Source organism: Branchiostoma belcheri, unplaced genomic scaffold, assembly GCF_001625305.1.
Source record: "Branchiostoma belcheri isolate BF01 breed outbred unplaced genomic scaffold, Haploidv18h27 scaffold21, whole genome shotgun sequence".
Taxonomy (NCBI): Eukaryota; Metazoa; Chordata; class Leptocardii; order Amphioxiformes; family Branchiostomatidae; genus Branchiostoma; species Branchiostoma belcheri.
Genome location: NW_017803602.1, coordinates 1,903,676 through 1,917,253, shown reverse-complemented (window position 1 = coordinate 1,917,253; position 13,578 = coordinate 1,903,676). Strand labels below are relative to the sequence as shown.

Genomic DNA, 13,578 nt, shown 5'->3' with positions numbered 1-13,578 from the left:
ACATTACCTCCAGTGTTTTCATCATAGGCTTCCTAGCTTTAGATTTCATCTTTAGCATCAATTTTTTATGTGTCTTTTTCAGATGAGATAAAGGCTGCCCTGGAAGAGAAGACTGGGAATGTCAATGTTGCAGACCTACAGGAACAGCTGCGAGAGGCACGAGAAATCCTGCAGGAAATGCAACAACGGAAAACAGACAACATCAACTTCAAACCCAGCAAGGAGGCAGCAACTAATGAGAAAACAGAAGCAGATAAATGTAAGACATCTTGCCTTCGAAGACATTTTTATAAATCAAAAGAACCAGTAATGCATCAATGCATGTAAAAGAGAGCAGTATTTCATACTGTCAGTGTTTAAGAGCTATGAACAGCTATCATCCAAAGTATCCAGCATGAGTTTGTTATCTCAGGGATTTGTGTTGAAATGAGATGATGAAAATGACTCACTCAGCATTAGCTGTCTGTTCCTAACTATGGTGCTGAAACTGTTGTTGTTAGATGGAAAAAGTTTTATATGTACAACATGATACAGTTATTCCATGTTGAGCTCATTAACAATGTCTGTTTTTGAAACATAAACTAATTTAGCTTGTAATAGGTGTGTTCCAGTATAAACTGAACGACATACCCAGCCATCTTTGCCATCCATTCACAATCCTGTTCTGTAACCTGATATTTTGTTCCAGTGTCTACAGAGGTAGATGATTGGCTGAAGCAGAGCTCCACAGGAAGTTTTGTCAAGATTGAGGCTGAGCTGCGGAAGTTTACTCAGGGTCTGGATGATCTTGCACAGGCTATTGACCAGGCAAAAGAAAAGGTCAGTGTGCTTCTGACCTACAAGCCTTGACCTATGACATATGTGGTATAGTAAGTCAAGACTGTTTTAGACACACAGTTTATCTGTCAAAGGTTCTACAGATCAGTTATCAGTGTAAAAGGACAAAATAGGGCTGGACAATTCAAAAGGGCAGATGGGATAATCAGTGTTGATCAACCGTTGGTGTTCTTTTGAAAATAATATCAAAATCATTTTGGCATACATGTCATATATAAAAATTGATTTTCTTTTGTAATGTTTTACAGACCACGCAAGCAGACAATTTGAACCGTGCCAACGCAGACCGTCCAGACAAGCAGCTGATGAATGATGTGGATGTGAAGCACAACGAGCTAAAAGATGTCATTAACAATGCGAAGGCCACCCGCGATGATGCCAAGACTGTCCGGGACATGGGAAGGTCTATTCAGGTGAACTAATTACTCTTTTCTTACACCATTATGTGGTGTAAGTGTTCGACTTTGACTCTATATTAGAACTTCGCATTTCATTTCTCATTTCTACAATGTTTAGATTTCAAAACACTAATAATACACTATTTTCCTGCTTTTTCAGCAAGCCCTGGAGAACAAGAATGTGCAGCTGACAGCTGCTAAGATTGCCATCCAGAACAAGGTGAATGAGCTTGGGGATATCACAACACTGGAAGACAAGGTCAAGGAGGCAGAGGAGCATGCTGAGAATCTGGAGAAAAGAGCCAAGGACATCGAAAAGTTAGTCTGCACTCCTGACATTCTCTGACATTTTAATCATTCTGCAAAGTTGGTTTACAATGTTACAAACTTTGGCATTTGACCTAGTATCTGGGTAGCTTTCTGACAGCTAATATTTCTCTTTGCTTGTAGACTGAAGGACAGTGGTGGGGATTCCAAGAAGGCTGTGGAAGTGATTGACGCCTACACAAGCGTAGCTAATAAGATCAACGACGCCGAGGCTGCCGCCAATGCTGCCAGGAGGGCAGCTAATGATGCCAAAAATGTGAGCATGTCTCAACTTGTGATTCGACAAGTACTGAGGACTAAGTCTTTCATTATGGGAGGGTCATGATGGCTCCATGGTGCTGAAATGCCTTCATTTTGATTCTTGTCTGCAGAGATGGGTGCATTTTCTGTTGATTGGCTATATTATATCTTGTACGAAAAATAGGAGAATTTGTTGATTGAACAGCAATGTCAATGTGGATTTGCAGAGTTTTGTATGGCTGCAAATGAGTATTTATTCATGTTTTCTTTCATGTTTCAAGTTTCTACTGTTTCTATCATGTTACTTTTTCCAGATTGTTGATGATGGAAACTTTGTGGTGGAGGCACGGAATTCCAAACGGAAGAGTGAAGACAATCAGAATCAGGCAAACGATCAGAAGAACATGGTAGACAATGGTAAGGAATTTGAGCAATTGCTTAATATATATATGTTTTGGGTTTCCAAAATTGAAATGAAGACTCTGCACTGGGGTTCAAACAGCTTGTTGACGTTAATTTGCTATGTTAATCATGAGCACATACAGATGAACTTTCTAAGCTTTTCTGTTTGTGTCAGAACTTAAGCCCAGACTGGAGGCTGGACGCCAGGCTACAGATGCCGTTCAGAACGGGCTGAACAGGGGCAAAGATCTACTTAATGGCATCACCAGCCAACTCAACACTCTGGGTAAGTTACATCATTCAGCCTTCCTTTTACCTCCAACTGAAACTTACATGATGATACATACAGTATGAACTTTTAATTTCAGTTATATTCAATGACACCCACGTTCAGGGCGTTCCGCATATTTGCACTGCGTTTCAGGTACATGTGAGTATGCTGAGATGATGGCTCTAAGTTTTCTTGTTATTTTCTCAATCTTTCTCTACTGCCAGTTCTTACCGAATCTGTGGATCAGGCAAAGATAGAGAAAGCAGCCAACCGAGCCACACGAACAGAAGGCACAGTGAATGACATCATTTCTGGCAAGTATGCCGAGGACAGCAACCTGCGTGGGAACCTTAAGAGTCGTGAGTGGCCAGTCTCCTCTTTCATGGCAACCAGAATAATTTTTGCTTTGAATTCGTGCATGCCAGTCACTCTGGCAGCAGTTCTCTGTTTGATGATAATGTATCTAAGTTACTGTAACAATATATCACCGAGTCATATTTAAATATAATATATCTATGAATTATATTATATCATAAAGATTTCAAAAAAATGTGTAGTTCTTCAAGCGTCAAACTGTATAAACCATTTTAAGAGCTGCTACAAAAGTTGTACAGTCCCAGTGCTCATTTAGAGCAGATTCATCATTGTGTAGCATTCATTTTTTTTGTTACTTACGACTGTTACTTGAACATGATATAATATATCATTGTTGCTGCAGTGCAAGAGATGGAGAATGCTGTTGGAGTCAGCAGTGGTGGAGGGGGAACAGGCGATCTCGGTGGTGTCCAGGCAAACTGTGAGATTCAGTTCATACTTTTTCTACACAATATCAACAGACAGTTAGATATCTATAGTAAAGTTAAAACTTTTGTTCCAACACAAGCGAGCTCACCTAGAGCTCTAGTCTTTTTCAATAGACTTACCCAGCAAGACTTGTCACATGGCTTCTCTGAAGTGTGACATCAACACTGGGTCAAAGGTATCCTGTAAACAATGTCGGCCCCCATCGCTGTTGAGTGATCATATTGTTTAGCAGATAGCTTTAACCCTGTTTTGGGGTCACACTTCAAAGCTCTAGGTGAGAACAATGTCTTGTGTTGGACCAAAAGTTTTAACTTCAACATATGACTGCATGTACCAACGCAGATGAATTTTAATGATAAACAGTTAGATGGTCATGAAGTTTACTCTGCATTGGTGTAAGCCATCCACAACATCTCCATGTTCCCCCAGTGAACACCGTCAGGGCCAGTCTGCAGCAGGTGTCGAGTCTGCGTGCTGAGCTGAGTGCCAGGTTCATGTCCTCCAGCACCACCTTCAACCAGGTAGCTGGGAGTGTCCGCGCCATCCAGGAGATGATCAAGAAGGCCAGGGAAAAGGTCGACGAGGTCAGAGACAGTCTGCTTTATTTCCAGTGCAAAATGATGGTCACTCCTCACCTGGTCCCAATTTCCCATGTATTCACTTGAGACTAATAATTACCGCTTAAACATGGGAACAATAGAGGGTCAAAGCAAAGCCTATTTAGGGGTAACTTGCATCTGTCACTGGCAGTGATACATTATGTCAAGGCAATATAATAAATGTACAGCTGCTGCAATATTATAATTATAGCACATGTCTCAAGGATTTTGTAGTCTGGTAGGTAATTATTCCATGTTTAGACAACTTATAGTTGTAATCATGTGGTGAAAAAATTACAAATTTTGCTGCCAATTTTTGAAGTCAGTCGTATGTGTCTGCAATGTGAAGAGAAAAATCATAAAAACACCCGAGTGTTTGACTGTTAACCTTTCAGATCGGGATCCCGATGAACTTTGGCAGGCGATCCAGTGGTGCTGGAGGTGGAACCGCTGTACAACTGAACCAGCCTGCTGTCCTACAGCGACTGGCCAGCCACAAGAACTACTTCACACTGTCCATGGAGATCAAACCCACACAGCAAGATGGAACCATCCTCTTCATGGGAGACCCTACAAATGTAAGGAACACTTACTTTGCAGGGTTATAAGGGCATTGAAAGTGCAATGCAAGTTTTAGAAGGACTGTTAGTAAGATAAAGACTGGTAAAGAGAGATATGCCATTATGTTAATTAATATGTCATTATATAGAATCTTGCCATTGAGTATAAGTAAATAGTTATTGAAATAACACTACAAAATAATGATTATAATTGTTTGATGAAATTAACTAAATCCGCCCAATTTGTTGAAGATGATCTAACTTTCAATGAATATGATTTCCCCTTATTATTCTCAGGCAAATGGAGGCTTTTTTGCACTGGAGCTGATTGGTGGCAGGGTTCGTGCATCCACCAAACTCAGCAGTGCCAGTCCGTTCTCTGTCATCTCCAGGGGTGCAGTGTCCATGAACAGCTGGAGCTGGATCAATGTGGAAAGGTCAGGTCAAGGTCACGTTCAACCTGTGGGTAAAAAAGTGTCCATCTTTAAGCAGATGTTGGGCTGTAACTGATCATTGTCTCTAACAGCCATCTATAGATTTTGGGGTGGATGGCTGCCTCAGAGAAGATGGGCCTGCCAGTCAGAAAATGTTACTGTAACAGTCCCCAAATGATGTTAGAATCTGCTGGGTGATTACAAATACAAAAGCAATATAATACCTGTTCAAGCTTGCTGCAAAATAATGAATTTTACCCTGGTCACAAAAAAGACACAATATGTTCAGAACAGTTCAATTATACACGTCAGCTGCAATGTACATAGCTTCATATGATAATAGGAAAAACTCAAGGAACTGGACTGGAGGGGCTTTTAATGCTTGGGTCAATAAGTGGAAAAAATCTAAAGATCACTGAAAAATAGCCACAATGGCTAAGTGGTCTTCTGCAGAGGTGGTCACCAGTACAGCCCTGGTGTCTTTGAAAATGTCCAATGACTTTAAGATGCTGTCTCTACCAAGGAGTGTGTTGAAAGCTCATTGTCTGTACTAAGTGTACCTGTGTTTTGTTGAACTATCAGAGTTGCTAACCGGATGGAGGTGACAGTGTCAGCAGACAGGGAAGAGACGACAGGTGGAACAGACGGCTCCAACTTCATCCTGTTAGACCTGCCAGCAGGGTCAGGGCTGTACATGGGAGGAGTGCCTGCTGGATCCAGTGTGAGTAAACTTTACCTCCATCTGCAAAATCCAAAGCATTATCATGAATGTCAACAAGCAATTTGAGATTTCTTTGTACACAACAAAAGCAAATTAATACTAAATTTGAGATGCTTTGCTCATCTGATGTTTTCTGAACAATTTGAGTTACTAATCAAAGTTCATCTTACAGAGCCAATCCAGACCACTCCAGCATCAACTGAGTTGTTTGCGATTAATGCGTCTCCTTCTTTCCAGCTCCATGCAAGTCTGCAGGGAAACAGTTTCACTGGAAACATTGATGAGCTGAAGTTTGGAGAAACTCCACTCAGTCTCTGGAACTTCCGAGCAGCTGCAGGCATGCTGTCCCCAGGCATTCCCCCTGACAGGGAAAGGTGAGCTTCACACAGCAGAGTTAATAGTATCAACCACTGGTTAGTACTGCTGTGGAACGTTCAGGTCCACATCTACTTCAGTTTCAGGGAATCAGGTTTAGACCTGAACATGTCTAGTCCGTTGAGTCTGTTAAGTAGTATATTATTTTCTTAATTTTGGCTAGACATGATCACAGGCCAATGCCACTTCTCCTAAAAATCATTGATAAGCTCAAGTTTATTTGGACTGACAGTGCCTTCAATATTTTGAGAAGACAATACATATTTATATTAGTTTTACCCTGCACAATAGTCAGGTTTGCACAATATTATGTAGAGTGACTGACTGACATCTAATTTCAGGGGAGTGACAACCACATTCAATGGATTTTACTTCAATGGTGGAACATACGGTTACACCAAACCAGACCCGACAAAACCTTTTGACATCTTCGGGACCGAGAAAAGAATCCAGGTCTACGTTAAACCAGCAAGTGATCAGGGACTCATCTTCTTCATTGGTGACAAGGTCAGGCACCATTTTCCTTTTTCTTTTTTATGCCATCATCCCAAAATATGATGATTGCAACCCCTCACAATATTTCCATCTTTAACTTTAACCTGCTTATGCCACTGGGAACATTCATGACAATCACTTCCTTGTGAAACTGAATCAGATGCTTTAATGTCCACTATCATTATATAGCTGGGTGAATACTAGTAGTTCTTTTTGTCTGAATGATTCTCATAAACTTTATACCTTCAAGATCAAGACAACAATCTAAAATTATCAACTGTGAAACATGCTCCAGGTAGTTATTATATGATAATATGAAATTTGATATTTCACATTACTAAATAAAATGGAATGTGTTTTTCATGACAAGCATCAAGATGGCATTAGTGACCTTGTCAAATTTTGGAGCAATTATTCTAAAATTTACCTATTAGTAACTGTATTTTAATATGTTAAATGGTATCTCAATTCACACAAAAGTAAACACAAAAATTAATCTGCATCATGATACATTATGACTTTCAATTGATACATTATGACTTTCTTTTACAGTCCTACTTTATTTCTGTTGAGTTGATCAAAAGCAAAGTTGTGGCCACGGTGAAGTTGGGTGATGGCACCACACCGATCGTTGTGCAGAGTCAGGATAGTCTGAAGGACCTGATGAAACAAGAATTCATCAATGTAAGAATTCTTACTTACTTATTCACCATACACAATAATAAACATTTATTCATTCATTCAATTAATTGAATACTTGTCTAGCATACATTATAGTACCATAAATAACTTTATGAAAGGAATTCCAATTTTGTATCTTTCTGAAATTTGAAGTTATAATTATTATATAATAGTAGATTCATGTAGTTTGAGTGAAATCATTTTGAATAGAATTAACATGTTTTGCATATTAATATGAACAATCATAGTGACATATGCAGTTAAGACACTGTCTATAGTTCACAGCTGCTGTAATCGACTTATGAGATTAACCAGTTCATTTCACCTCTGTCTTGACCAATCAGACAGAAATAGATGCGATTGATCGTGATAAAATGGATCACATCAGGGATTATTACAGCAGCAATAATTCTGATTGTAATTGATGTGTCAAACCCAGGTCATGCTGCAGTCCAACACCAGGTTATGTGCAAAAGAATTTGGGAGCGCCCGTGGCCTGTTACTTTTTGTTGGCCGAGATCGGAAGTGTGTGAGGATGAACGTCCCGGGAGGATCTCGGGAGATCACCAACCAGGTGTACATGGGCGGGCTGCCGGATAACCTTTGGCCAGAAGAGTATGTACCTTCTATAATAAGGCACAAATGCAAACTATGGAAATTATCTTGTACAATTTGACATGGTCAGACCATCTAAGGAACTACATGTACTAATTACAGTCTAGTAAGCAAAAAAAATAAGCAGAAATTATTTTTTTGAATGTCTAATGTCTAATATTGAATGATTTGTTCTTTTCTAATCAACACAGTTCAATGTGTGAATATTTATATAGTGTATAGGCAGAATTTTCAAACGAATGTTCCTCACATCTGTCCAGGTTATCCAAGAACTTCTACGAGGGTTGTGTGAAGAACCTGCAGGTGCAGAGACAGGACAAGCAGATCGAGGTGACAGGAGGGGTCATCGGAGGATGTCCTGCACTGGTGGGTGCAATACTAGTAAACACATGTCAGCCTTATATTAGAAGATTCTAAGACATGAGGAGCGTTACTAGAGCACTAGACTACCCATTGAGCACATACGGACAGCAAAGAGTCCATCCTGGTGTACAAATGTATGTGGTTCAAACCGGACAATCTGGCCTCCAGGTACACATCTCGAAAAGGTGATGATGGTCACCTGTTATGTCTGACTCAGTGATCCTTCCACAAATGTGGTAAAACTCAATGATTGAATAGATATCTAAGAGAGGGCAGATCATGTCATAGTAAAACTTTTTAAATTCAACAATACATCAACCATGTAAAAAACCATGATCATAATGATCTAAGTTCATGGTAGATTACTGGTTGATGATTTGATTACAGAATGGCCAATTGACACACAATTGTACACATGAATTTGACTTTTCAGGTCCACGAACTTCAGTTTTCAAATGCACAAACAAGTTTCCTGAAGATGGAGTGGGTGAGGAAGGAGACGTACCAAAACTTTGTGGCCACGTTTGCCTTCCAAACCACCAGCCCCAATGGCCTGATGCTGTACGGAAAAGGAAATGGGCAGAAGAAAGTAAGTGATGATGGCACCAAACATTGCTGACTGACTGAAGAATGTCTTCAGTTGGTGACATTTTAGACATTTTTGGAAAAGCATTATCTCTTTTGAATCATTTGGTGTTTGTTAGAGCAGTACCTGAACAAAACAAAGCTTAGAAATACTGATAACATGTTTTATTTGTGAATTTCGATCAGTATATTCTGATATTGCTCTGTTGTCATTGTAATTTCTTTGCTGGATATAATAGCTTCTAATAGTACAATAAGTAATTGGATGTTAATATATTCAGTGGTTGTTGTTACAATGCCTATAATGTGCATAGATATGATATAATGCATCAGAGCAAATAATTTCTATTATCTGATCCTCTGATCCTAAGCTCTGATCCTAAGCTCAGGGACTATGTGATTCTTACAAATTTTGCTAATTACACTTACCAAAATTTTTTTTCTCTTATTTTTCTTATTTTCTTATGTTAAGAAATATTTTCTTGCCAGGGGATTTTCAAGAAAATTCAAGAAGCTAACATGATGCATTCCTTATTTTGTTGTCAGTCCTGGGCTGTCTCAATGCACAGAGGAAACATCATCTTTGCCATTTTTGGAGATCCAAACCGTGGTGCACATCGTGTTGTGAGCCAGAAGCAGTACAATGATGGGCAGGAGCACTATGTGCGAGTCGCTAAAGTTGGCAGGGCGTGAGTAACATCTGATTATTATAAAGTCAATTCATCCCTGGGTTGTACGGGATTAATTAGACTTGTTATCATAATGCTATAATTATAATAGCTTAATCCATGGAGTTGCACATTCCAAAAATGCTCACCAATTTCACAGGTAAGCACCGAAATACTATTGATATATCATGCAATATATCATTGCCAAAACCTAAAAATATTGCATAAAGTTATTTCAAGGAGTTGATTACCATGTACTTTATCTGACTTTCCTATTACTTAAACTAGGAAATAGCATGTGCACTAATACTAGTCTCCCACTCCCCAGCCTGACCATGTCTGTGGATGACATCCCGGAGAGAGGCAGCACCATGGAGGATGAGGTCCTGGAGACCCCAGAGCTGCTGCTAGGGGGCCTCGCTCCTGACATGGAACAACTCACCCCAGGAAACGCCTGGCTGGTTGAAAACAATGACCACTTCATGGGCTGCATCAAACAACTTGTGGCCTCCTAGTAAGTATTGTACATGTCAAACATGGGCCGACTCAAGTTTACCCACGGCCCCTTTTATTGTAAGACGAATAACAATTCAAAGTTAGATAGAGTTAAATTCTTTTTAGATTTTAATGCCTGCCAGAAACTTTCAGAACCTTTTTTTTCTCATATGGTAAATGCAAAATCTGAAGTGCCTCTGAGTCATTGAATGCCACTCTCTGATAAGAGTACACTTTATCCTTTTAAAAGCTTGTTTTTAATCTTGGATACCTCTACTTCTTCTGCAGTGACGACTTCAAAGGAGTGGTGGTGGATTTTGTGAACAACCAGGACCGCAAGGATGTTACCTATAATACCTGTAGTATTTGATCCAACTTGACTGAAAACAACAATTAAATTTGCATGGATCATCATAGTGACAAAACTCCTTACAAACATAGACATAATTCTCTACATATTCTGTGCATCACTGTGAGCTAGAATTCAAAATATTTCTATCAAATCTATGATGTTTGTCAGATCTAAAGCTGGTTGTCTTGTTTGTTTCATTAGACGAAAAATGAAATTGATGTTACAGTTATAGTACCACAGTTAACTGTTGGAGGGAGTTTCATGTCATTATATAAATGTTTCTGACAGCTTATTACCTTGAAGTTCCTTAATTGGTATGGCTCATACTTATGTACGTGACCTACAGCTAGGAGAGTGAATGATATCGTGAGAAAAGTAATGTAATTTGAACTAAAATCATAACCCTCTACAGTAGAAATTCTCTATTTTGTTAATCACCACAAGGGTGAATCAGTCAGTGTTCAATTTTGCTCATCACATTTTACATGGAACAACTGTGGGTTGTGGACAGTAAAGTTCATGTAAGATATTGTTTTAGAAGATTGGTTTGATTTGAAGGTGATTGTTTCTATTTTGTTTAATACTTTTTCTGGTGCAGAATGTATTGGTTAAGTTACATATTAAACACAACAGATTTTTTTCATAATTAAGAAATACAAGCATGTACACATCAACTGATAACTAAAAGCAAAGGATTTGCATTTGAGAGAACTGCAAAAAAGCACTTTCAAAATCATATGCTGAACACAAGCATTCAAGCCAATAACAATCGCATTAGCTGCTTTTATTCTTAATTAAATCCTACTGTTATGAGGGAAGTTGGTAAGGCTGCTGTGTTGTATTTTTGGTGCAATACTTTCTACTAGTATTAGTTGCTAGCTATAGGTTGTTAATCTTTTATTTGTAGGTGGAGTTCTTGACCCTCCCAAAGTTTTATGATTGTATACTGGTTGGGCTTTTGAGTTATCAAATGCTTGTTTTATTTCATTCTGTCACTTCTCATGGTTTCTTGTAAGCAACATTGTATACTTAGTAGTTTTACGAGAAACCCTTTCTTGACACCGTGTTACACCTTGCTAGTATTTGTTTTATTCTGAAGATGCGTACGACTGCTAATTTGGGGATATTGCTTGAGAATAACTGTCATTAAGGGGGTATTTAGTGGTGACTATGGCCTCACTCTGCACTTTTGCTGTCTCAGCATTCAATAAAGGCTGAGGAGTTAGAAGTTTTGATGACATTGTTTTACTTCGTTTTGAATGGCATGGCACAACAGTTATACACCATTGTATTCTGGACTCATTATCATAGCAAAATGCAAAGAAAATTTATTTATCTCGTTTTTTTGTTTATTATTATTTTTTTCGAAATGCCTTAAACATTGTATATAACATTGGTTTTAAATGGTCGCATTTCTGAAAGACCGATATTGTTCTATCGGGCGGACTTCGGCGGCTGGAAGCAGTACTGATAGGGGGCACTTTAGTTCCTACTTGTAAAATGCAAAGATGCACTTAAAGTCAGTTCACAGTTCCCCAAACACGATATTTACGTCTTGACAATGTATGCCACACTGTCTTCTTGTAGTATTTAAAAGAAAGACAGGATGCCCCTTGTTGAGGTGTTTCTCCCACCGGATTTCCCATACGTAAGCATGGGGAGTGGAGAACCGCATCACAACCCACAGGTACTAGGTGTGGATCCGCCCCCTCCTCTGCGTCACACAAAAACATTGCCGAACACTACCATACATGGAACCAGTAAAAACGCCTTTATCAGTGACACACGTGACGAGACGTAATGCACAGTGGTTGGTGCCAGGGACGATAATAATACAACACACATAAGCAAGTACAATGAATACCAAATAGGTACTAAAACTTAACGATGTAAGAATTAGGCCACACCGACTTAATTTTATGGATGACATCCACGCGCACATTGATTTTCGTCTGTTCTCAAAAAAAGAAGATCACGTCATCCGAGGCTCTGGCCTGGATAGTCCATGGTAGCTTGCTATATAGCGACAGTACGGAGCCGGAGGTAACACTGACTGGAGGATGGCACCCAGGCTACCAAAGCTCCACGACTCAAGACCTCAGTATAGTGTCGATTCATAAATCCGCAAAAAGCCAGCATGTGCCGACTTGTCGTATATGTCGCTATGTTCTGCCGCAGTTCTGCTGCAAATTCACAATACCAGCTTTGCCTTTGTATTCCGGTGGTTTAGTAGCATTTTTATTTTTGGCCGGATTTTTTATTTTATTTGCCCGCGCGCACTAGTTTGATGGTCTTCAGAGGATGCCATCCATAAAATTAAGACGGTGTGGCCTTACATTGGAAGACAGCCCCGTGACCTTTCCAGGCTGTTAAACACGTAAGTGGGAGCGTTACAGAAGTAAAAAGACCCAGGTAATCATTGGAGAACCTATAGCTATTACTGACTCATTACTAGTCAGAAGTATCATTCACGTTCATGGGGACTCGTACAAAATCCTCAATCCCATGAGGCAGTTTAATTTCGTCAGGCTGGTACTGTTCCGTGGAAACACCTTATCGCTTGATCACAAAACTAGTTTGACGTGAGCGAGGTTATATGAAACTTAATAAGACCGCCTAGTAAAAGAGCATTAAACTTTGCATTACCGACCTGCTTTTGTGGACTATACTCGGCTTTGGTGAACTTTTAAGACTTACAGTTAAAACTTAATGATATACAATTACATGCATATGGAGGAAATGTACTTTCATTACATATATTAAAGGACAAGAATATGAGATGATCCCCGAGCCTAAGGGTGCAAAATGCTCCCTTATTACGCCAAGGCTTTTGACTGTTAAACCGGCTGAGGCTGTTTTAACACGTGTCACCTCTTGACACCAATCAGCAGACGTAAAAGCGTCTACAAAAGCGCGCCTTTTTCTTTGGACCGACCAGCGCACACAGTTGTCTCATAGATGCGGGAAAACGTTTAAAATGTCATGTTACATTTATCCATATACACAACAGTTTCACGTGCTTGCATTGATCATCGACGATATCGATATAATTAATCAATTGTCGTATCGAATGACATTCAAGCAGTCGTATTTGTCCTTTTAGGTTCCGTCTCTTTCGTACTGTTTCTCAGTCACCTATGTATGATTTGACGGTCGACAGGAACTAGGATTCTCCGTAACTTCCGCTAACACACAGTACTTAGAATTCCGACACTTTCTGCATCGCCACATATACTAGTAAACAGATCATCCCGAGCTCCTTTTTGTCTCCAGTTGCAGGTTAACCTGCCGCAGGGTAATTCGCACTTGACTCACCATAATGCGGGAACAATAGCCGGACCAACAGCTCGCTAGCC

General features: G+C 39.6%; 1 protein-coding gene across 1 annotated transcript in view; it reads left to right on the top strand.

Moving 5' to 3' along the window:
- The window catches only part of LOC109469794, a 33,870-nt gene extending 22,420 nt beyond the window's left edge, over positions 1 to 11,450 (top strand). The window contains exons 31-52 of the mRNA XM_019768458.1: positions 83 to 259; positions 689 to 819; positions 1,086 to 1,250; positions 1,396 to 1,553; positions 1,686 to 1,818; positions 2,117 to 2,219; positions 2,380 to 2,490; positions 2,700 to 2,834; positions 3,194 to 3,271; positions 3,709 to 3,863; positions 4,274 to 4,456; positions 4,736 to 4,875; positions 5,455 to 5,593; positions 5,831 to 5,967; positions 6,310 to 6,475; positions 7,016 to 7,147; positions 7,584 to 7,759; positions 8,020 to 8,125; positions 8,556 to 8,711; positions 9,254 to 9,396; positions 9,704 to 9,889; positions 10,159 to 11,450. Of these exons, the coding sequence (XP_019624017.1) occupies positions 83 to 259; positions 689 to 819; positions 1,086 to 1,250; positions 1,396 to 1,553; positions 1,686 to 1,818; positions 2,117 to 2,219; positions 2,380 to 2,490; positions 2,700 to 2,834; positions 3,194 to 3,271; positions 3,709 to 3,863; positions 4,274 to 4,456; positions 4,736 to 4,875; positions 5,455 to 5,593; positions 5,831 to 5,967; positions 6,310 to 6,475; positions 7,016 to 7,147; positions 7,584 to 7,759; positions 8,020 to 8,125; positions 8,556 to 8,711; positions 9,254 to 9,396; positions 9,704 to 9,889; positions 10,159 to 10,240 (3,092 nt within the window). The 3' untranslated portion in view covers positions 10,241 to 11,450. The remainder of the gene's footprint in view (positions 1 to 82; positions 260 to 688; positions 820 to 1,085; positions 1,251 to 1,395; positions 1,554 to 1,685; positions 1,819 to 2,116; positions 2,220 to 2,379; positions 2,491 to 2,699; positions 2,835 to 3,193; positions 3,272 to 3,708; positions 3,864 to 4,273; positions 4,457 to 4,735; positions 4,876 to 5,454; positions 5,594 to 5,830; positions 5,968 to 6,309; positions 6,476 to 7,015; positions 7,148 to 7,583; positions 7,760 to 8,019; positions 8,126 to 8,555; positions 8,712 to 9,253; positions 9,397 to 9,703; positions 9,890 to 10,158) is intronic.
- The last annotated feature ends 2,128 nt before the right edge of the window (positions 11,451 to 13,578 follow it).